Consider the following 25,577-nt stretch of genomic DNA (forward strand, 5'->3'; position numbering starts at 1 on the left):
TTCATTGAAAACCGGCAACACCGCCGCTACTTGAATTCCTAAAATTACGTGAAAGTTTCAAAAAAGCGCAAAACATGAACTGACTTTTCGAATTTTGTTTGGTCTAGGCGTTTTGCTTTAACACGGAGTTGCGAAACGTACCGAAACGAGCGTCAATATCGGGGTATCGGGCGTGTTGCCGAATTTTTAAATCGCTATAACTCGTGTTCCCTAAGTCTCTCAGAAAAGTATAATATATCGATGGATGCGGAATCGAACGAACAATAATTCCGACAGGTTTTTATTCAATCCCCATCAACCGCAAACACTTTTTTAGGCGGTAACGTGATTTTAAATAATTACGAAAATTACAAAAATGGCCATAACGTGGCAACAATGGAGTCAAATTAAAATTTCTTTGGCATATGTCGATAGAACGTAATTTTTTGCATCTTTTGGTATAAATACGAGCTCTGTAACTGCATTTCTGCGAAAGTTATGGATGTTTGAAGGTTACGACTTTAAAAAATGGCAACGCTGTTTCCCTGGGGTTCCTGCAAAAACGGAGCTAGGGATAAGCCTTTCTCAACTAGTACTATCAGCCCACAAAGTTTCGTACATTCCGGTCTGGGTACATTTTTCGCCTATATGAATAACCCTCTTTCCAGGTGCAGTACGACGGTGGCCGGGTGGCGCGCCTACTGTATTGCTTAAGGAGCTAGGGAACTCGGATGATGTAAACAGACTTATCCGCAGGAATGTATGAAGCGTGGTTCTTATCAGCTCTTATGGGGTAATTTTCATATTTTGTTTTCGTATTAGGTGAATTGTAATATTTCCTCAACTGTAGTAAGTTAGTTGATTAAATACGACAATCAGCAACTAGGCTATTTACATTATTGAACTAGCTAAGTACATGTTTACAGTTAGGTACTTTTTAGGGTCTTCAGATAAATTTCGAAGGGGGAAAAATGATACATGCCGTTTTACAAATAGGTATTATGCAAACCGAATTTTTGGAGTGGAGATTCCCCATGGTTGGACCCCAAAAATTCAGTCATCATTGCTGATCAAGGCATTCAGCTATGAACGCATGTTACTTCATATGTTGCCATCTTAACGAAATTCATTGTCAAAACTAAGTACTGTAAAGGATCTGAAGATAAGTTCAAAAGAGAGCATCGTCTTGTACAGCCCCATGATGAGAAATGTTGAACCGATCAGCGCAAAGCTTCAACTTTTTCTAAGAGAAACTGTATAATATAATACTTCACATATCGGCTGTGAAATCGGTTTGCAACCGGGTATCTCATTTGCCTAGAATAAAAATCCCTGCTCCAACTTTATTTTCTTTACAAAGGAAAAAATTGACATAATTCCTTGAAGTTTTCACGGTTTTTTCTACGAACAGAAAAGAAAAATCAAGGCAGCTTTTATTAAGAATTGCTGTTGAGTAGTTTTCCATTTCAAAAATAAAGTCTAACAGGAAATCTACAACGTTGCAAACCGAGATACATGGTTGCGGGCTTGCACCATCCGTTTGGTTCATCCGATAGCCATTAAATTTCCTCTCATTTACCAAAGGTTCTCATTATCAAGTTTGCTACAGGTCAAAAAAGTCTGGAAATTTTCTCTAATATATGAAAAATAGGTACTGCAAGATTCACTCATGATACTCAGTTAAACAGGTTGTTTCAAAAAGAGCATAATGCAGAAATGTTGCCAGGTGAGGCCTAGGAATAAAACTTTCAAAGGTTCTCTTTGGACTTAAACGTGGAAAAAGATGTCTGGAAAATATGACCTCTTAAACTTTTGATTTTTTAAATGACTTCGATGTAGGAAATTTCGACCTTGAAATTGCAGTGCATATTTCACTTTTGAAAACACTAAGTTTTAAACTATCTGATCCGATTCAGTGGAATATAACCTTGGTATTCAGATCAAACATTCTTCTATTTTTAGATTGTGATGGCCATTTTGGATTCTTAAATGTTAGTCCCGACTAATCCCTACCAAACAACTTGTCCTGATTGTTCACTTGGTATGTTCTCCATGGCTCAGTCAATTATTTTCTTACTAGTCGCTATGTTGAGCCTCTTAGCGTGAAGCTGGTGTAGGGGACTCTTACCTTACTATATACCCACCCAACTCTCTAAAAACCTTAAAAAAATCTTATTATACACTCTTATTCTTTAAACCCCTTGTACCATTGATATAACCCCCTCTGTCTATAGATGGCTGTAGATTCCTATCTTAACAATATAAAGGAATAGAAGCCAAAAAAAAACTCCAAAAAAAAATGTTAGTCCATCCTCAGATCTGTTTTGATTTGCACATGCGAACGCATCATAATTTAAAATACAATAAAACTGTGTGAAATTGAGATGAGCAGAACGCAGTTACCATGTAGCATTTGGTTCGTAAATAGACCGAGAGGTTGCTGTCGTTTTGGCGTCTCAGAAATGTACAATTACACAGCTGATGTCGGTTATTTTGATTCAAGTAGCCCTCTTTCCCCTTCATTTATATCGGCTTAATTACCTTGATCTCCACTTTCTCCTTGATACTGTTAAAAAAAAAGGCATCGTTTGGCCCACAGTCCGGATGGGAGAGTTTCAGGAAACTCTCGTCTAAGGACTAAAATGCGCACATTACCTTTGTATGGGACTTTAAAGGCACCAAACACAGGAGCTGTTAAGAACCACGCTTCGTATATTCCCACGAAAAATCTGTTTACATCATCCGAGTGCCTCCTCAAGCAAAAGAGTAGGCGCGCTACCGTCGTTCTGCACCCAGAAATCTGATGCGCATAGCTAGGCCGATATTTTAACGAGTTTCTTGAATCTTTCTTTATTTATACAGTTAAACGAAAACCGTTCTGTCGATCCAACTGTTGTGACTCACGTTTGGACCTAAAGACTAGAAGAAGGCTTGGTTTTTCTTGCAACGAACTTTCTCCAGGAGGAACCTATTGTAGTTGGAAATTGGACATTCTCAAACATTTCAGAACAAGACGTTGGACGAGTTCGTTTTGGATTGTCCCAATAGACGAATTCCCGTTTCGCATGATAAACGTCTACAACCGAAAGCCTTTCTTTTTAGAACTTGGACAATTCAAGCTCTACCACTTGGACTGCAGGCCGAACAATGCCTTTTTTCTAAAAGTATATAAGAGAAAGTGGAGATCAAGGGAATTGTGCCGATATAAAGGAAGGGAGAAGAGGGTTACTTGATCAGAATAACCTATATCAGCTATGTAATTGTGAATTTCTGAAACAGTGAATAACCCCGACACAGCGGTTTTTTTTATAAAAATACTGCAATGAGCAAAAGTTTCGTACTGATATCAGTTTGAAACAACCGAGGAGTTCGTTTCTGAAGGCATTCCTTCAGATTGCAACCTTCACTTCCTGAAAATTAACGTTTTTCCCCCCTCCTCCACTTGCACAGAAGGAAAATTTAAAGGCGCACCTCGGTCAAACTTTCAGGATGCATGTCGCCTTCATTGCCCTGAAAAATTATCTGAAAGTTAATGAAAGTATCCATCGGATGCATCTCACTTAGGTAGATTTTAATGCTAACGTTCCAAGTCGCCTGTACATGCCTCTGCTCCTCCCACACATGAGATATTATGGTTCAGTTTTTTGGATTGGATACTTTGCAGTCTTCTTCAGGAAAGAAAAATTTTCTCAACAATCATTAAAGAACTTGAAAGAGCGACAACTGAACTTGTGATATCAGAATCATCAATTATAAGAAGATGACCACCTCAAATGGAGAATGTCACCTCCAAATACCCTTCTAGATGAAATTTTGAAGAGCTGAATAAACTTCTATTGAATTCATTGGAATCAAAATGGGGTTGGGAAGACTTGTTTCAAACATCTTTGAGCCGTTTCAAAGGTACACATGGCCAACAGATGGTCTTGATACACTATAACCATGAGGCTTCAAACATAACTAAATGGCTGTTTACTACTGGTATATTAAGGTCATGAAAAACAATCATTAATAAGATCATTTATAAGTTCGATAGATAGCATAGACATATTAATGAAGACTCCCAAAAATTGATTACGTCTTTAAAAGTCCACTGTAACCAACATGAGTAACTAGTGTAAACAATTTTGAGAGGCCCTGAGGTAAAATGCATTTTTTAAAAAATGCACATAGAATAAACTGGGATTTAGAATTATATCACCGCAGGTCATCACTTTTAGTTAAAAGTCAATTCAAAAGTCATCTAGAGAGAAAGGTCTCCTATATATTTCCTTGCGAACTGCTGATGCTGGGAAAAACTGATAAAGTGTGTTGTTGGATTCAGTTTACTTTTAGCCTTGACATAAACCTTGGTTTTTAAAAATCAGACAACGGGAAGCTGTAACCGAGGTGCTCTACTGGATTGCTCAGGAAAGCAAGTTTGCCGCCCCACCGTCATCACTCTCCATGCCGGATCTGAGTGAAAAAGTGTGAAAACCTTCCGAGTTTTAGCATGCTTGAAAAACTTTAATGTAATACCGCTCTTCAAACTGCGCAGAGCCAAGTTAAACTACCGGGACTACACATTCATGCTCTACGCTTTCAAATCTACAAGGATTAGGACCGAGTGAAATCTGTTTTTGCGCATATACTTGTTAGTTCCATGAAAATTTGTCGCCATTACTGGGATTCAAAACCGGGTCCTAGAGTCAAACGTGTTGACCACAAGGTCAACCTGGCCGGTCAAATAATAGCTCAAATATTATAAGCTCAAGAGATAATAATACAGCTCAAACCCTTTTAAATTTGCTTGATAGCATAGTCGCCGTTGAGGACAAACACTTTAGAGACCTTGGCATGAGCTTGCAAATCCTTTCATCAAAGAACTCCGTAGGTTGGTAATTGAACCTATTATTTATCATAAAGTTTTACATCTTCTTATGGGAGTTCATCCCTGGTAAATAAATTGATACAGAAAAAGTAAACTGTATTGAATTCTCCCTTGCAATAAACTTTCACCACCATCAAAATATTCAGAGGTTTTCTACACTTTTTCAAAGCAGTTTTGAGGTACTTAGTTAGGGCGGTGAGAGCGATAACGGCAGCGCGGACATTTGATGAAAATTGTGTTCTCATCGTCTACTTTTAAAAAATAGGCGCGGAAATTAAGCTAGAGTATGCTAAATCCAACAAGTAGGATTGGTTTTTTTCTGAAGGGAGACCTTACTTCCTGAATAATTTCCGTCAAATGCCCAATAACGATCTAAGAAAAGCTGCCTACACGGAGGAGGCCTTTGGAGCAATTCTTGTCTGAAAACTTAGCAGCAATACTGTAAAGATCGTTCTCTCAAAACTATGAATTTATATCCTGAAAAATTCAACAATTTTACATCTCCAGTGCGCTTCCCTTGAAAATATTTTTGGGAGGAAAAAATTAGAATTCATTCACAGAGGGCACAGGTACAGCAATATGAATATGCGTCTGTCCGCTGTTTTGGTTCTGCCATGAGTTAGGAAATGCCTTGTTAATTCTCGATAATTGAAAAAAAAAGGAGAAAAAAAAACAGAACGGATTGGAGTTCATTCTCATGAGAAGTCAATGGCGATAATTATTTAGTTCTAAACAATCATCAGTCTTACTTTAAAAAGAAATAGAATATAAATGCAACAAGACAAATGGCCAATAATTTTCCCCTGCACAATGCATCTGAGAAAATCCAAATCAATTTAAGGGCAACCATTGGTTAAACTCATCTAATAGGTTGCTACATGACTAAGTTCCGGCAAAATTTGCGTGATGACTTACTTTTCGTAAGTTTTCACCACATTATGAGGAAAATAAGCATGCAATGGCAAAAAATATGACAAGAAAACAGAATAAAGATTTAAAGAAGACTGGCAGGCTAAACGGAATTTAGAAGTGGATACACTCCTAAAATGGGAAAAGATATTCACAAGACGTCCTTGGCTGATAGACTTCCTGTGTCTGTATACATACAGGGTGTCTCAAAAGTCCGTACCCCCCCCCCCCCTTCTAAAATTTCCTCTAATTGAACTATTGAGACGAAACTTGGGAAATATTCCTCGGTCATAGAGTGCTTTTTGGCACACCCAAAATTAGGGGGGGTGGACCCTAACTTTTTTTTCAAATGGCAAGAACCTCCCTCCCCCTTGTAATACCTTGTTAGAAAGAGGATACAAAAATAAATTTTTTCGCACAATCCACAAATCGCCATTTTTATTTTCTCTCAAGATGGCGGCCGAAAATGGCGGGGAATTGCCATCTTTTTGTTGATGTTTTTCAAAAAGGCGAAAAACTGGCATCTGGGACGTTTTCCAATTGATTTGCATCAAAATTGGTATCCAGGTATATTTGGAGATGGAAAAAACAAATCTGGTCTTGTTTTTCAAATTCATCAAAGCCTCTTCAAAATGGCGGCTTAAAGTGGCGGAAAATTGCATTATAGCTTTTTTTCGATAATTTTATCTGAAACTCAGTGTCCGGGGGTTTTTCAGACAAAAAAGACAAATTTTATACTGCCCACGGTCTTATCAAACTTCGTGTACCAAAATGGAAACTACAAATGCCATTTGCTGGTTTTTTAAGAGCAGCACGGTGAATATTAGGTTGACCTCCATTTTTATTTCCATCCCAAAGAAAGCAGAGACAAGTAGAGACCGCGCACGTCCTGTCATGCCTGTTCATTTGGGTTAGGGCTTTTAATTTCGGGGATACAATGGGGACAAAAGCCATCAAATTTTTGCTTTCGCATGATGTTGACTGGTCCATACCGAATCTAAGTAGCGTAGGCTTCGAATCTTCGCCTGCTCTCGTGAAGATGAAGATGTGGAGCATTGTGAACATGTGAGATACTGTAAATAATCTGTCACATTTCTCTCTTAAAAGGTGCTGTTTAAACTAAATTTAGTTTCTTGATTTCCGAATGATCAAAGAATCTTGAGGGGTCGAAGCGTGACAAATTTTGACCTCAACTTGTAGGAGAGCACCCTAATGAGATCCTCTTTCCCTTGATTGAGTTACATACCTTTCCAATATTACGGCAGTATTAGTAGCATCCAGTGTCACAATTTAAATGTATTCGATGTATTTCCTCATCGAAATGAGAGAAGAAAAAATATTTTCTTTCATCTTCACCAAATAAATAAGAGTTTTACTAGGAACTGAGCTGGCAAATGTCAGCAGTAAAGCTACTTTATTTGTTAACAATAAATTAATTGTGGTGGGACCGTGAATTTTTTAAAATCGTAATGATATTTTCTCAAACTGAATAGGCACATTCCAAAGCACATTTTGTTGGTCTCGATAATTTTCATTAATAGTGGCTTCCATCGTTCTGTTAGTGCTTGCCTATTTTTGTTATGTTTATGTTTAGAAGGTATATCCCTGTCTTTCTGGCGCTTGGATGGTCCTTGTCTATGAGCCGAACAGGTTTTCATGTGTTTTTCCCTGTTCAGTTATGATGAACTATACCCTGAGGATAGATACAGATTTTTTTTGAAGACTTTGGCTGTTTATAGTAAAAAAATATTCAGTCATCATTTTGCGTAAATTGGAGTCCAGTTTATCTGTATACAGGGTGTAACAAAAGTCCGTCCCACCCCTGCTAACTTTTGAACGAATTAAGCTAGAGAAATGAAACTTTGGGAATGTTCCTATCTCAAAGGGGACTATCTTCTGGGGGAGTCAAAATTATGGTCCCCCCCTCAGGGAGGGACGGGGGCCCCCCAACTTTTTCAAACAGCAACCCCTATCTTGTGATACCTCATTCGAAAGAACATAAGAAACTAAGAATTTTGGCGCAAATCGCAGATCAATATCTTAATTTTTGACCGAGTTAAGATAGGTCAAACGTCAAATTTCACCTATTTTCAAAAACTCATAACTCCGGTTCAAATTATCGTAAAGAAAAAAATAAAACGGAAGAATTTACCAAGTTTTGTTCGCTTTTAAGTAAAAATTGCAGAAATCACTTTGAACTAACAGTAAGCCCTGACATCTAGTGCCTTATATCAGGTATAGGTAAGCTTAAGCTTATGGTAAATAATAAAAAGACATTCGGTCTTTATAATATTTCTATTCCATATTTATCTTATTATAATTACTGTGTATATATAGTGTCCCACTGTATTATACTTTTCCTCCTACCCCTATCTAGGGGACATAACATTTTAATAGCACTAGTATTAAGTCTTAGCCTTAAGTTTAGTTATAATCATATTGTAAATATTCCAATTGCTGTATAAGTAGGTGAATAATTAAAAAAAAAAAAAAAAAAAAAAAAAAAATAATATTCGAACTAATTTTAAGGGGGGGGGGGTTCGGACCCCAAAACACGTCAATTCAAAAGTCATTCAATTTTCCCGCGAAATTAGTCAATTTCCCAGAGATTTGCCACCATATTATCTCAGTAAAGTTAAAATCAGTTCAACATTACGTTGGCAAGTCCCCAAATTTCGGGAAAAGTTTAAAAAAAACGAAATTCAAGGTGATTAAATTTGACCGTTTAAATTTCGTTTTATTTAACTTTTCCTGAAATTTGGGGACTTGCCAACGTAATGTTGAACTGATTTTGACCTTACTGAGATAATGTGGAGGCAAATCTCGGGGAAATCGGCTTATTTCGCGGGAAAATTTAATGACCTTCGAATTGACGTGTTTTGGGGTCCGAACCCCCCCTTAAAATTAGTTCGAAGCGATTTCTGCAATTTTAACTTTTAAGCGAACAAAATTTGTTAAATTTTTCCGTTTTATTTTTTTCTTTACGAAAATTTGGACCGGAGTTATGAGTTTTTGAAAATAGGTGAAATTTGACGTTTGACCTATCTTAACTCGGTCAAAAATTAAGATATTGATCTGCGATTTGCGCCAAAATTCTTAGTTTTTTATGTTCTTTCGAATGAGGTATCACAAGATAGGGGTTGCTGTTTGAAAAAGTTGGGGGGCCCCCGTCCCTCCCTGAGGGGGGGACCATAATATTGACTCCCCCAGAAGATAGTCCCCTTTGAGATAGGAACATTCCCAAAGTTTCATTTCCCTAGCTTAATTCGTTCAAAAGTTAGCAGGGGTGGGACGGACTTTTGTTACACCCTGTATACAGATAAACTGGACTCCAATTTACGCATAATGATGACTGAATATTTTTTTACTATAAACAGCCAAAGTCTTCAAAAAAAATCTGTATCTATCCTCAGGGTATAGTTCATCATAACTGAACAGGGAAAAACACATGAAAACCTGTTCGGCTCATAGACAAGGACCATCCAAGCGACAGAAAGACAGGGATATACCTACTAAACATAAACATAACAAAAATAGGCAAGCACTAACAGAACGACGGAGCCACTATTAATGAAAATTATCGAGACCAACAAAATGTGCTTTGGAATGTGCCTATTCAGTTTGAGAAAATATCATTACAATTTTAAAAAATTCACAGTCCCACCAAATTTATAAACTCGCCGTTTCATTTTTTTCTTTCATCAATGCCTTGGAAGTCCTGAGATCAAATTCATGATCCTTATCCTTCATATGTTGTTTAAAGGCGATTACCTCTTATTTATGGAATTTATGCCCGTCAAGTCTTTTATGCAAATATTTCGAAGACGGCCCTCAATAAACACCTCAGTAATCTTTATAGCGATTTTTATCCACAACTACCGACAATTTTTATTTTGAACTTTATGATATGTATGAGCAAAAGTACGTCGCTGGCAGTCGGTTCTAAGTGTACCTACTCAGTTTTTTACTGCGTATCGGCAATCTTCAGATTCATTGCACAAATTTTCTAATTGTACTGACGAGAAACCCAGCTGAGAAGAGTTCGGCACACACGAAGAAATTGGGTCTGCTAACAATCACACAACACGACACAAACACTACACGACCTCACACTACTGTCCTCTTCCAACACAACACGATTTGTAAAAAACCACACCTCAACATATTATCCTTTTTGAAACAGACAGAAATCTACTTTTACTGGGTAGCGCCACTTTGCGGTCAGATGATTACCTAAGCCCTGAAATTTTGGAAAGGCAAATATGACACAAGAAAACATCGCGCTAGAGAGTGGTCCAAATCCAATTTGGAGGAAATTTTATTAATTTGAAATCCCCTTCCTGCCACCTTTTACCGGGACTGTAAGAGGGTATAATTTCTATGGTAGCTTTTTCAAAGACTATTAATCCTGACAGGAGAACAATTACATGGTTCCAAAGGTAAAATCTTCAACATTGCAAATTACTATCGCTATATGATCACAAACAATGAACGATTTACTGTCATCTCTTTTCACTTTGTTAAGTAATCTCCACAGTGAATTATAAAAAAATTTTGTATGCTATGCATGCCGACTACATTTTAAAGAAATAAAATGAATCTCTAAAGACATATATCAAAATGGAGGGGAATATTTCATAAAACAGTTCATACAGCACAAAACACGGTATTGCAAAACGGCGAAATCACACACTGAATGATCATTTCCCTTGAGAATAAATATATTGTAGGTATAAGGGGCTTATTATTATGATTCAAGAACCTGTGTCACACTATCAAAATACTCCATCAAAATGTCGAGGTCAAGTGCTGTGATTTTTCCAAGTCATCGAATAAGCCAATCACAACACCTGACCTCGACATTTTGATGGAGTATATTGATAGTGTGACACAGGCGAATGAACAATATTGTTGAAAATTAAATGTTCTTTCAAGGATGAATAATTATCAAAGAATCTTTATTGGAGCAGCAATGATGTAAATGTTAGAGGGAAATCAAGAAGCCTGATTCTGCAACAAATTGTAAGTGGTGCCATCGGATTGGAGCGTTACTAATGTTGTTTGGTGTTCAGCCTGTAAACTGTAGGAGACAACTGTAATCTTGTTGATAAATGATAACCCTGTGAGTGGCTATTCAAATTATCCAACTTTCGAGGTGATACACCTGACTAGATTGGGATATATTGATCGCTTATCTGGTTCAAATAAGTTACAGAATCAGGTTAAAGTTTCTCTTTTAAGTATGACAAAGTTTAGAAACATTTCCTTTTTCCTCACCCCACTCTCACACATCTTCACGCAAACAATGAGAAATTAATTTAAAGAAATATACTGACTTGCATCCGAGTACATAATGGCTGGGTGTTGAGATACATCAGCAAAGAATACATGCAGAAAATGCAGAAATATTGGTGAATAAAATTGCTGAGAATGAGAGCGCAGACAAAAGACACAAAATGAATTAAAAATAATAAAATGAACATGAAAGTAATGATCAGCTTAAAGACTTGAAAAAATAAATAAATAAATAAGCAATAAGATGCATTTTTTTAATAAAACTTTCAAGAAGCTGAGGGAAGATTTTACTTCCAAATAAAATTCTCCTGGAGACATGCAAAAGATGAAATATCTACTGATAATTTGGACGTATTTATGGTAAATGGAAATATGTGCAAGTGGAAAGATGGGGTGTGCTCGTTAGTTGAGGGCCATAAGAATGAATGGGAAATATAAAGCGCCAGTGATGTCAGCAGCAACAAACGAGACCCGGCAACACGAGGAGTTTCGGCGCAGGACTCCTTTACTCATGAGCCCTGTTCACAAGGCTCTTGTCACATGCCCACGGCTCACGAGTAAGCGCTCTGGTCCTTTTGATTTAATGCCAAATCCCGCTTTTCCATTTCCTAAAAAGGAACTATACCCACTTTCACATTGTTTCTTATCCAGCTTCCAAAAGCACACCCTTCTCACTTGCACATAGTTCCTTTTAGCAAAATACGTCCAATTGACACTAAAAACTAGGTGTAATAGGCATTTCTTTGACTTGGTTGTAAGGATTTTTGAATAATTATGAAAGCGGCATTTACAGATGTTGATACTGAAGATTTTGGAATTGACTAAGATCAGAGCATGAATATTTAATACAATACTGATCAATTTAAAAAAAAAAAAAAACTGCCGGAAAGACAGAGAAAAGCCCTGTTACAAGATCAAAATAAAAAACCATACTTGGGTTTAATGATTATTGAACCAATAGTTTTGACAAAGGGACTAATTATAAATGTAACTGATTCACCTATTAAATTAGTCGGGCTCATCAATGTCATTATCTTTAGTACCCTTCCTTCAGTTGTCACAAGTACTTTATTTCTATGGCAGTTAAAGTGGCCATCTTTGGAATTCCACAGAACTGTTAAAGGTTCTTATTTTGCACTATCTTTTCTTAACTTGATATGAATAAGAAAGGGCATAGTAGTTAATAAATTAAAAACTACAAAGAAAAAAAAGAAAAAAAAAGAAAAAAAAGATTGAAGGAAAGGATATAAAAAACACGATTTTGCCTTGGGGGTTTTTCTAGGAACATTGTCTATTTATAGATTTTTGACAGTAAAAAAAAAGATATTGCAGATAACAGGCTTAGAATATTTTAACCGTTAAATGGTAAACACAAGCAGCTCAAATCCATCCGACAAGTTAACCTCGATGAGCATAATCCAACGCTATGAATGTAACAACCCCAACACACACACACACTAAAAACATTAAATCCAACAAACCCGCCAGCACATAAAACACAGCCATCACAACAAATACGACAGACCTAATAACACAGCTGGCACAACAAACACACCAAGCACACCAAATACATTTTGCGCATTACGCACAACTAACAGATCAAACATAACTTACACACCCAACGCAACAAACACAAAATACAAACTTAAAAAGAAAACCAAATACGATCATCACACAACTAGGATACTGACACAACTAGCACACTGAATCATTTATCTCTATCCATCTAACTTATGTTATGGAATGCTTTTAAGTTCTTGGTGACTGACATTGAAAATTTTATCATGACTTGGTTTTAGATTAGCCAGCTGAGTTCTCTAGTACTATGACTTGAATAATGTTTGCGACAACTTCAAGATCATTCATAATGGAATTGAAGAGTAAATTTTCAAGGAAAAGAATATCAGTAAGTGGTTTGGCCAAGTACCTGCTTGACTTGTCTGAATCCATATTCAATTTATGTTCCATTTTTGCTTACTGAGACTCAGAAGTGAAATTGACAGTAGCGCAAACATTTTCACCTGGAGCCCTCGCTTCTGCTCTAAATTGAAAATACACATAGAACGTAAATGAAAACTGACAGTGCACAAAATGGAATACACTTGAACTTTTCCTTGTGTTAGTGGTTTCGAAGAAAGACTGAGATGTTACTTACTTTCTCTCATACCTCTTTTTAACTCATCCTCATTTTTGTTTGATCGAAAGGGTCCAGTATTTACAGTCTTAATCACATGTCTGAAAAGAGCCGTCAAATCATAATTTCTGCATGCCCTCAGTAAATATTATTACAAAAAGTTTCATCATGAACATTTAGAATAAGACAAATAAAACACTGACTATTACGGGGGTGTGAGGACAACCAATCTACAGTGGTAGAAAAACAAGGGAGGAACTTACATCCTGTTGATCAACAATGAGGGACGCAACATTATTGACAGGGTAGCTGCCCATTGATGAAGTACGAGGACTTGGCGATCGCTCACCCTGCCAGCAGCAATAGCAACAAAACACAACCCTTTTATCCCACAATACACAAAAATTGGATTCTACATGATTTGATTGCTTACTTTAGTTAAAAATATGCACTTTAGCTAGGGAATGTATCATTTATCAACTGCTGAATGACACTATCTGGTGTACCTGGTGAAGGTATCTAATCAATATTAGATCACGTTAAATATGATAAAGATTAACGAAAAAAGGACGTTGAAAATTGGGATTTTTTCATAGAAGGATGCTTTGGACTATGTCCTTCAAAAGCTGAAATAGTACTTTCAATGGTACATCTTCAAGGTTAGTTTAAATTGTTGATTTTAGAGGAAATGGTAGAATTTCTTGATCCAAAAAAATACTCTCGTTTTTGTAAAATTAAATTAAACTTTTGAATCAGAAGTTTTAATTACTGTTAAAACACTCTTTGCTGAAGGTTTCTGTTAATAGATGAAAAAAATGAAAATGAGAGTTGTAGATTTTAGAGCCAATTTAAAACCAGACAAGATCTCACCCAAATGATAAATTTTACAGGTTTAAAAATTTAGTAGTTTCCAAGGTGAGGAGGTGGAACTAAACTTCAAAGTCACGTTTTCACTTATGAATTGTATTTTTACAAGGGACACTTTTAACAGAAGAGATCACTGACAAAGTCCTATCACAAGTCTTCTGATTGCACATAGAAATTAGGAAAATTTTAGACTGAATGTGCGCGGTTGTATCCTTGCAGAAATTGTATAAGTCTATTTTGCAACCTTGGAATGCAGTTATGTTTGTCTCCTTAGAACATGACAAATTCTTCACCTCTTGAAAAGCACATACATAGGCATAAAGTAAGCATCAGAGACAAAACATCAAAAAAATTCGGTTCATACGTGAACAAATCTTCAGGTAAGTAACATCGCATAAAAGTTACATAACACTCGATTATAAAATGTAAACCTGACAGCAAAATTTTTTGGTATTAAAAGTATTATTTGTAGACTAATAGAGAAGAAAATCAGAACGGTTCATTAAACGTTCTTAATATCTACAAACAGAAAATAATGACACATGTTATCGATTTTTTGACAAGAGAAAGCGATGTACTTTCATTAGACAAATGTACATGAAAAATAAGCATCAAACATTACCTCTTTAAAAAATGAGAGCCTAGGGTAAAATGGAAGGAAAGTCCTGACACGACCAAAAATAGCACAAAGAACAATTGACACGGAATTATAGATCAAATATGAAATATAGGAAACAAAAAAAATTACTTCTGAGGATTTACAGATCCAAGTCGTCCATTAAGGTCCTCAGTGTGCCCAGAAATCATCTCTTAGAAAATCTAGTACCGCCCTAGGGTGTACCTTATTTTTGAGTTTTGCGAAAATCAAGTTGGTCAACCCCTAAAAAGTTTCTATGTAGTCTCTAAATTGACCCCCTAAAAGGAAAAAAATTTAAAAAAATTTTAACCCGTGCCTCAAAGGGCCTAAAGGGCCTAAACCCAAAATTCAACAATTTTGGAAAGCGACATATCAATTCTGAAGGAAAATTGCAAGTTACGGCCCTTTGGTCGGAAATTTCGTCCGTTTTGGCGTATCTTGAAGCGTAAGGTCACAAACGGCCCAATAACGACGTGAGGCTATGGACCCGCGGGGCGCGCCGCGGCCGGCCGGCCGCTGAGCGCGCGCGCAGGGCAGGGTTGCGCATCGCCGCATTACACCGGCGTAGAGGAACGAACGGTGGGGTGGGAGGGGGATATCCGGTGGAAAAGCATCCACATTTTCAATAGATAATGAAAATGCATTATACTTTTTCAATATAGATGAGGAAATATATGAGCCATACAAGGAAGTGATGAAAAGAGTGACAAATACATAAGTAGTTTGTACGATTAGGAGCGTAAGTGGGGAAAATTTCCCGTAACTACAGAACAGCCCTGAAAATCTCCGGGAAATAAAAACTGCTATTGTCAACATACTTGTTGATCATCAAAACAGAAAATTGTCACCCACCGAAGGTACCGGAAACCACTGGTATTTGACTACCTAATTAAAAATATATGTGCGATGTTGTCGAATAGTAAGCCCTTTACGCGATCAAATGCGACTAGTGTAACCTTAATTGGAAAAGTTGAAGAAAAATTTGATGAAAGAAAATTGCCCTAAATTCGGGAAGTGCTCTAGTGTTTTTCTACTATGTGAAGTGTTTGCACATGAATGTCAATAGCAGTGCGTGGAAAGACTCTGATCCGGTAATTCCAATATGGAATGAAAAATGTAGAATCCCTGTGATACATAGTGTCCATGTTTTTAAAAATTTTTACATTTTTAAGAGGAGTTTAGGCGCGTATCAAAAAATGCTGGCCGTCGATCGCTGGTTCAAGAGAATTTGGAGACTGATTTTACGGCAAAAATCGACATTTTATTCGACACTGCTTTATGCAATGCTCTAGATATCATGGCAAATGAAGAGGATAAAGCATTTTTAATTCTTCAGCGAAAACCTGGACGAGAATGCATAATATCCATACAGTGAAGGATGCTACTCTTCCAGCAGAGGGAAGGAGAGACGAGAAAAAAGCTTGCGCCCAGAAGCTCGCTTATGAATCCCGCCAAACGGAAGAAAGTAAGTTTTTTCATTTCATGTGGAATCATTGGTGGTTGGATGTATCAATGAGACTCTGTTCACCCTCCTTTTCATTGGTGCATTTGACGCGGCATCAATTAGAAAGTTTTATTGAAGAGGTTCAACCTGGCTTCGCCAACTTACAGCTGATGTTGATTGCCTGGCCTCGCCAGGATAAATGACACATTAGCCATCTATTCTCAAATCTTCTCCAGTAGCCGAGTGGTCAAGGGCTTCGCCTACGGAATCGGTGAGCGGGGTTCAGATCTCTGTAAAGACCATATTTTTTCGATTAGCTAATATTACATTTTTTATTACAGCAAGTAATTGTGGGGGGGGGGGGGGTGATGGTGGTGGGATTGCAGTACCAGAAAATGTAAGTGGGTAAGCTAGATTGAACCACTCGAATAAAACTCTCTCACTGATGTCACGTCAAATGCACTAATGAAAAGGAGGGTAAACATGGACACTATTAGGGATACTACATTTTTCATTCCATATTGGAATTACCGGATCAGAGTCTTTCCACGCACTGCTATTGACATTCATGTGCAAACACTTCACATAGTAGAAAAACACTAGAGCACTTCCCGAATTTAGGGCAATTTTCTTTCATCAAATTTTTCTTCAACTTTTCCAATTAAAGTTACACTAGTCGCATTTGATCGCGTAAAGGGCTTACTATTCGACAACATCGCACATATATTTTTAATTAGGTAGTCAAATACCAGTGGTTTCCGGTACCTTCGGTGGGTGACAATTTTCTGTTTTGATGATCAACAAGTATGTTGACAATAGCAGTTTTTATTTCCCGGAGATTTTCAGGGCTGTTCTGTAGTTACGGGAAATTTTCCCCACTTACGCTCCTAATCGTACAAACTACTTATGTATTTGTCACTCTTTTCATCACTTCCTTGTATGGCTCATATATTTCCTCATCTATATTGAAAAAGTATAATGCATTTTCATTATCTATTGAAAATGTGGATGCTTTTCCACCGGATATCCCCCTCCCACCCCACCGTTCGTTCCTCTACGCCGGTGTAATGCGGCGATGCGCAACCCTGCCCTGCGCGCGCGCTCAGCGGCCGGCCGGCCGCGGCGCGCCCCGCGGGTCCATAGCCTCACGTCGTTATTGGGCCGTTTGTGACCTTACGCTTCAAGATACGCCAAAACGGACGAAATTTCCGACCAAAGGGCCGTAACTTGCAATTTTCCTTCAGAATTGATATGTCGCTTTCCAAAATTGTTGAATTTTGGGTTTAGGCCCTTTAGGCCCTTTGAGGCACGGGTTAAAATTTTTTTAAATTTTTTTCCTTTTAGGGGGTCAATTTAGAGACTACATAGAAACTTTTTAGGGGTTGACCAACTTGATTTTCGCAAAACTCAAAAATAAGGTACACCCTAACCGCCCCCCCCCCCCCACTCTCCGCCTTATTCGGTAGGGACCTTTATGAATGACTAGGCAAATAAAACCTTAAATATATGGTTTTTTCACATTTATCCTGTAATGTCTGAACTAGGATAAAAATAACAAAAAATGTTGAAGTCTTTGTACCTAGTCACTTCAATTATCTAGATTAGAGATTCAATTCCGAGAGAAAATCTTCATGAACCAAAATTACTTGAAGGAAATCAGTTTCTCACTCGCATAGGAATGAGCTTGCAGCGAGAATGATAGACCATGACACACATAACAAAAAACCAAAATAAATACACAAAAAATACTTAAAAAATTCTGCATTGCAAGAGCAAGGACATTTAAATTAATGTTGGAGTATATGAAGAATGTCAGCATGATGCGCCCGCTCAGTGTCAGATAGAATCTTAATCACCAATGTGGTATCAATGGATAAAACATTGTGTTAAAGCAAATTGTATCAGCTGATAGCCTCTAACCTAAGTTTCAGTGAGAAAAATCATAGTTTTATCAGTTAGTCATTTTTATTTTTTATCTAAATAAAATATTCATAGTATTCTTTGTTGAAGTACATAAAGAGAATTTATCAGTTTTGGGGGATTTTTTGTTCTTTCCTTCCCCTCCCCCCCCCCACGACTCCTGTTTTGACCGTGCTATGTGCGTCAGTCTAAGTTCATCGTGATATGTAAAGTTCATGAGTAAAGCTATCTCAGGGACGGAGAGACTCATCTCCACTATTAAATGCGACTTTTCATTTCATCCAGGTCTCCAATTCTAATAGATTCTGAGACTAACACGTCTCTGAGTGGTAATTTTCCCGGGTACGGCGCGGCGTGCCGTGGCCTACGCCGACCGCGTGTGTAGCGTGTGTGAAAAACGGTGTCCGGATCCGAATGAAGAAGTGATCCGAGGAATATTTCGTAGTGGGAATTGTGCACGAAGAAGTGTGTCTATGCAATTTCAACTTGACTTACTCCCCGTGAATTTTGGAACCTCAATTTGACCAAGAACTGAAGGCCTATTCGCATTGGCATAACCTCAATCCCAAGAATCTCACCGATTTTACTTGCAAGTAGACAGTTCTGTAGGGTGTACCTTACTTTTTAAGTTCTACGAAAATCAAGTTGCTCAACCCCTAAAAAGTTTCTATGTAGTCTTTACATGAGCCACCTAGGAGGAAAACCATTTAAAAAAATATTAACCCGTGCCTTAAAGGGCCTAAAGCGCCTAAATCCAAAATTCAAAAATCTTGGCAGCCAACGTATCAATTCTGAGGGAAAATTGCATGTTACGGATCACTGGGCGAAAATTTCGTCGATTTTGGCGTACCTTGAAGCATGAGGTCATAAACAGCCCAATGACGACGTGAGGCTACGGGCCGGCGGGGCGCGCCGCGGCCGGCCGGCCGCGGGCCGCTGAGCGCGCACGCAGGATTGCGCATCGCAGCATTGCACCGGCATAGAGGAACGGACGGCGGGGTGGGAAGGGATATCCGGTGGAAAAGCATGCACATTTTCTATCCATAATAAAATGCATTATACTTTCTTAACAAAGATGAGGAAATATGAGCCATACAAGGAAGTGATGAACAGGAGTGACAAATAGCTTGTACGATTAGGAGCGTAGGTAGGGAAAAGAGCTTGATGCAAAAACGGCTTTTTTTGCGGCCCCCCCCCCTCTGAAATTTCTTCAGACTTTGTCTATTGATTACTCATACTTGAACGCTTCTTTTCCCAAATTTTCAGGACCCCAACAAATGGTGAGGGGGCACTAGGGGGAGACCGAAGGAAAAATCTGCAAACCTCGATATCTCTCGAACGAAGAAAGATATCGAGGTCCGGTTTGGCTGAAAAATCGTTCAAAACGGCATACTTTATGATTCTAAAGGTCAAAATCCCCAAATCACATTTTTAAGTTAACATATGTGCTTTTATCCAATTTTTGGGTCTAGAAAATTTCTTTTAAAGAAAGAACTTAGAAAGATCTAAATTTTTTATTTGAACCAAAACCAGTTCTTTAAATTGTTCGTCTTTTTCGCATCCAACGAGCGGTCTATTAAACTAAAGAACCAAACAGTTCCGGAGTTAAAATTAACTTTTTTAAATTTTCAGCCCCACACAGGCCCAGGCCCACTGAGCGACCGGTCGGTGCTCGGTGGGCCTCTAACATAGCGCTATGGAGCTGAAAATTTTAAAAAGTTAATTTTTTGGAAATATCTGCGATTTCTGAGCTCATCGACCCTCGAGAGTCCCTAAAAATGCATTTTGCACGATTTGAACATTCAAACTGATTTAATAACAGTCAAATCTGGCTTTTGAGCGCGCGAAAATAGGTCGGCACGCGTTGAACGGAAACATCAAACTCTCATAACTCCGGAACTGTTTGGTTCACCACTTTAATGGACCGCTCGTCAGATGCGGAAAAAGACAAACAATTTAAAGAACTGGTTTTGGTTCAAATAAAAATTGATAACTTTGTAAGTTCTTTGTTTAAAAGAAATGTTCTAGACCCAAAAACTGGAAAAAAGCACATATGTTAACTTAAAAATGTGATTTGGGGATTTTGACCTTAAGAATCATAAAATATGCCGTTTTGAACGATTTTCTGTCCAAACCGGACCTCAATATCTTTCTTCGTTTGAGAGATATCGAGGTTTGCAGATTTTGCCTTTAGTTCCCCCTAGCCCCCCCCCCCCCCACCAAAATTGTTTGGGGTTCTGAAAATTTGGAAAAGAAGCACTGGAAAGTATGAGTAATCAATAGACAAAGTTTGAAGAAATTTCAGGAGGGGGGGGGGGGGTGGCGCGAAAAAAGCCGTTTTTGCATCAAGCTCTTTGCCTTAACAACACAACAGCCCTGAAAATCTCTGAGAAATAAAAGCTGCTATTGTCATCATACCTGTTGATCATCAAAACAGAAAATTCTCACCCACTAGAAGTGCCAGAAACCACTGGTTTTGACTAATTAAAAAGATATGTGCGATGTTGTCGAATAGTGAGCCCTTTCTGCGATCAAATGCTGTTAGTGTACCTTTAATTGGAAAAGTTGAAGAAAAATTTAATAAGAGAAAAATGCCTCAAATTCGGAGAGTGCTCCAAGTATTTTTCTATCATATGAACTGTTTGCACATGAATTTCAATGGCAGTGCATAGAAAACCTCTGACCTGATAATTCCAAAATGGAATGAATAATGTAGAATCCGTGTGTTACATATCTGGTTTACCCACTTACATTTTAAGGTACTGCAATCCCACGTGCCCCCAACCCCCCCCCCCCCTCCCCACCCGCAATTACTTGCTACAATAAAAGGTGCAATATCAGCTGATCGAAAAAAATATGGGTTAAGTCGAATTTTTGAACCCCGCTTTCAGGCGCCGTAGGCGAAGCCCTTGACCACTCGGCTACTGGGAAAGTTATGAGAATGGCCGGCTAATGGGACATTTATCCCCGTGGGAGGGTCAGGCAATCATATAGATAAGTGGGCGGAGCCAGATTGAGCCTCTCGAATAAAACTTTCTAATTGATGCCACGTCAAATGCACTTGGAGGGTGAACAGAGTCCTATTGATACAAGCAACCTTCAGTGATTTCATGTGAAATGAAAGAACTTACTTTCTACCGTTTGGCGAGACTCATAAGCGAGCTTGAATTTTTCCTGTCTGGAAACTCTCCTGGGCGCAAGCTTTTAGGTAGATTTTGAAGAAGTGTCTACCTATTGCAGACGGTACGACCTCGTAATTTTCGGGAATTTTTGCTCAAAGAGCGTCGATCCTGAAGCCCTGAGTTGAAAAATGAAGATCATAAAAAAGGAATATATATACAGGGTGATCCAAAAGTCCCTTCCACCCCCTCTAACTTTTAACCTAATTGAGGTAAAGATTTGAAACTTGGGGGATATTCAAAGGTCCAAGGGAGCTACTTTTTGGCCCCCCTAAAATTTTCAGGGGGCCTTCCTTGAGGGGCAACGGCCCCCAACTTTCAAATTTCAAATGGGAAGACCCCCTTTGTGATAGCTCCTTCGAAAGAGCATTAAAAAAAAGAAAACTCTTCGCGCAAACCCGAAGTCAATATCTCAAACCGTTTCAAAATGGCGGCCGGTTAAAGTTCAAAATGGCCGAAAATTCACACCGGTTATTTGTCGATGGATTTGCGCGAAAATCGGTATGTAGGGGTATTTTCACACGAGAAAAAAGAATTTGACGTTAGATTTTCAAAAAATCCAAAATTTCCAAAATGGCCGCCGGTTGATGTTTAAAATGGCCGAAAATTTTCACCTCGGTTTTTTCCTGATGGATTTGCCTAAAACTTGGAATTTGAGAGTATTTTGGCAGAAGATAAACAAATTTGAACTTAGATTTCTAAAAAAATCAATTTTTGGTCATTTTGAACTTTAACCGGCGGCCGTTTTGGAAATTTTGGATTTTTTGAAAATCTAACGTCAAATTCGTTTTTCTCGTGTGAAAGTACCTCTACATATCGATTTTCGCGCAAATCCATCGACAAATAACCGGTGTAAATTTTCGGCCATTGTGAACTTTAACCGGCCGCCATTTTGAAACGGTTTGAGATATTGACTTCAGGTTTGCGCGAAAAGTTTTTTTTTTCTTATGCTCTTTCGAACGAGCTATCCGAAGGGGGTCTTCCCATTTGAAATTTAAAAGTTGGGGCCGTTGCCCCCAAAAGGGGGGCCCCCTGAAAATTTTAGGGGGGCCAAAAAGTAACTCCCTTTGACCTAGGAATATCCCCCAAGTTTCAAATCTTTATCTCAATTAGGTAAAAAGTTAGAGGGGGTGGAAGGGACTTTTGGATCACCCTATATAAATAACTGGGATCTAACAAGCCTTTGCGACAGTTTTTTCCGGAACTATCGATACGATCAAAACGAATCGAAGCATGGTTCTTCACTGCTACTAGGTCTACATCAAGTTTCATTTTTAGTGAAAATCGGCCCATCCCTTAGTTCAGTAACGTCAAGGTTACTGGGGGATGATTTTTCGAACTCGTCCGATCTTAGTCGGTGATACCTCAAAAAACTCGTCTCGTCGTGGCCTTCAAAACAAAATATATTCACCTTTACTCTAAAACCACCCCTAATCCAGAAAATCTCAAGTCCAAAGGGGGATGATTTTTCGAACTCATCCGTTCTTAGTCGGCAATACCTCATAAAACTCATAATAGTGTAGAATTATTTTAAAAACATGGACACTATGTATCACAGGGATTCTACATTATTCATTCCATATTGGAATTACCAGGTAGGAGATTTTTCACGCACTGCCATTGACATTCGTATGCAAACAGTTCACATAATAGAAAAACACTTGGAGCACTTCCCACATTTGAGGCAATTTTCTTTTATCAAATTTTTCTTCAACTTTTCCAATTAAAGGGTATCATGTGCTATAATCGAGACATTATTGATCATCATGGTTCAACAGACTAGTACATCCGAGTTGGTCAACGGGACAAGGCTCAAATGAAAGCTTATGGCAAGGTTAACTTCCAGGCAAAGTTTCAACTTGAAGTGACACCTCGGTTAGGCTTACAGGTAAGTAATGAACAGAGTGACAAATAGTCTGTACTATTAGGAACGTAAGTGGGAAAAATTTGCCTTACCTACAGAACAGCCCTGAAAATTTCTGGGAAATAAAAGGTGCTATTGTTAACATACCTGTTGATCATCAAAACAGAAAATTCTCGCCCACCGGAAGTACCGGAAACCACTGGTATTTGACTAATTAAAAAGATATGTGCGCTGTTGTCGAATAGTGAGCCCTTTACGCGATCAAATGGGGTTAGTGTAAAAGGTATCCCTGGGTAAGGGCACCAAAATGCCTCTCCTCACGGATTTTGAATTTAATGGTCTAAACCCTTTCAGGAGGTCCTAAAAACATGGTTTTGGGCAATTTTACCCTCCTGACCCCCAACCACCCCCCCTCCAGCCCCGAAAAACCCATTTTTCGGGGAATTTTGGGGTATTTTCACGTTTTATTTCATATCTCCCGCAATTTTCGAAAAAAATGCACCAAAATTTCACCAATTACACATCAGACCAGCCAGATTCTTGGGTAAAAAAATCAAATTTATCGTACCTTATTTAGACCCCTAAAAAAATTCGTAAAAATCGTCAATTTCCAATTTTTTTCAGATTTTAGCGGTTTTAAAAAAAATGAGGACACATACATTTTTTGTTTTTGCCTTGAAATGTAGGTAATATACCCAGTTGTTACCAAAAAAATTTCAAGCCTTCACGCGTGGTGCGTCCCACCGAAAAAATGGCACTTTTGGCAACGGTTAACTAGCACGCTATCAAGATAGTAACACTAAAATATCTAATTTTTGGTTAATACACGGTTTAGAGTAATTTACGAGGAAAATAATGAAATTTACATCGCTTAGCTTAAAATGCTCTTTTATCCCCATCAAAGAGGCCACGTCGAGCGATTTTGCCGATTTTCCCTTACAATCTCCCCGCACGGCGTGTCTTTTTTCCACCTTTAAATTGTTGCTATGGTTTTGAAATTTTCTGAAATGTCACATACTTTATAGTCAATTACTAGAAAAATAACAAAATTTATCTCGCTACGTTTAAAATGCTCCCTTTTCCTATTCAAACTGGCCACATCATGCGATTTCGTCTATAATTGTTCATAACATTCTCTCGGCACGGTTAGCCTGAACGAAATTTTTTGAAGAGTCAAAAGCAAAAATTCTTCAGATTCTAGAAGTAGAGTGTCTGCCGAGTCATTTAAACCAAAAATAATCAATTCTGTTCAGCTGCTGTAAAACAAGTCGATTTCAAGGTAATTCGGGGCTAACATGCAAATGAACGATTTAAGGGGAAAATCGGCAAAATCGCTCGACGTGGCTTCTTTGATGGGGATAAAAGAGCATTTTAAGGTAAGCGATGTAACTTTCATTATTTTTTTCGTAAATTACTCTAAACCGTGTATAACCTCTAGAAATTTCAAAGCCGTAGGAACATTTCAAAGGGAGGAAAAAAATTCGCGAAATGACGAAAAAACGCGTCTTCGCACGCCACGCTCGGAACTTTAGGCTTTTTGAGGCGCGTTTTAAAACATTTTTTTTCTCCATTTTTATTTTTTCCCCGTTATTTTCTCATCAAATGAAACCATTTGCAGGGTTCCGCACTTTAAACTCCGTAAATTCAAAAATAAGGGCCACCCTACGCGAGTAACCTCTTCTGAGGTAGCGATGTTGACCATTTTGGCGCCAAAAACCATTACTTTACGTGGGGCGCAAGGACTCGATCGACTTGAAACCTTTTCTGACGATACTGGGGCATGCTTCTTGAAACATTGAAACCAAAAATTAGAGATTTTAGTGTTACAATCTTGATAGCGTGCGAGTAAACCGTTGCCAAAAGAGCCATTTTTTCGGTGGGACGCACCACGCGTGAAGGCTTGAAATTTTTTTGGTAACAACTGGGTATATTACCTACATTTCAAGGCAAAAACAAAAAATGTATGTGTCCTCATTTTTTTTAAAACCGCTAAAATCTGAAAAAAATTGGAAATTGACGATTTTTACGAATTTTTTTAGGGGTCTAAATAAGGTACGATAAATTTGATTTTTTTACCCAAGAATCTGGCTGGTCTGATGTGTAATTGGTGAAATTTTGGTGCATTTTTTTCGAAAATTGCGGGAGATATGAAATAAAACGTGAAAATACCCCAAAATTCCCCGAAAAATGGGTTTTTCGGGGCTGGAGGGGGGGTGGTTGGGGGTCAGGAGGGTAAAATTGCCCAAAACCATGTTTTTAGGACCTCCTGAAAGGGTTTAGACCATTAAATTCAAAATCCGTGAGGAGAGGCATTTTGGTGCCCTTACCCAGGGATACCTTTTACACTAACCCCATTTGATCGCGTAAAGGGCTCACTATTCGACAACAGCGCACATATCTTTTTAATTAGTCAAATACCAGTGGTTTCCGGTACTTCCGGTGGGCGAGAATTTTCTGTTTTGATGATCAACAGGTATGT

At 38.2% G+C, this 25,577-nt stretch overlaps 1 protein-coding gene across 14 annotated transcripts in view; it reads right to left on the minus strand.

Annotated features, from left to right (window-relative positions):
• sky (GTPase-activating protein skywalker) overlaps positions 1–25,577 on the minus strand; it is a 220,015-nt gene that overhangs the window by 48,219 nt on the left and 146,219 nt on the right. The window contains exon 8 of one of the 14 annotated variants that reach the window (XM_019055404.2): positions 13,451–13,537. The exons of the other annotated variants lie outside the window; for them this stretch is intronic. Within the exon in view, the coding sequence (XP_018910949.1) occupies positions 13,451–13,537 (87 nt within the window). The remainder of the gene's footprint in view (positions 1–13,450; positions 13,538–25,577) is intronic. 14 annotated transcript variants of the gene reach the window in all.

The sequence above is a fragment of the Bemisia tabaci genome, chromosome 1 (genome assembly GCF_918797505.1).
Source record: "Bemisia tabaci chromosome 1, PGI_BMITA_v3".
NCBI classification, from domain to species: Eukaryota; Metazoa; Arthropoda; class Insecta; order Hemiptera; family Aleyrodidae; genus Bemisia; species Bemisia tabaci.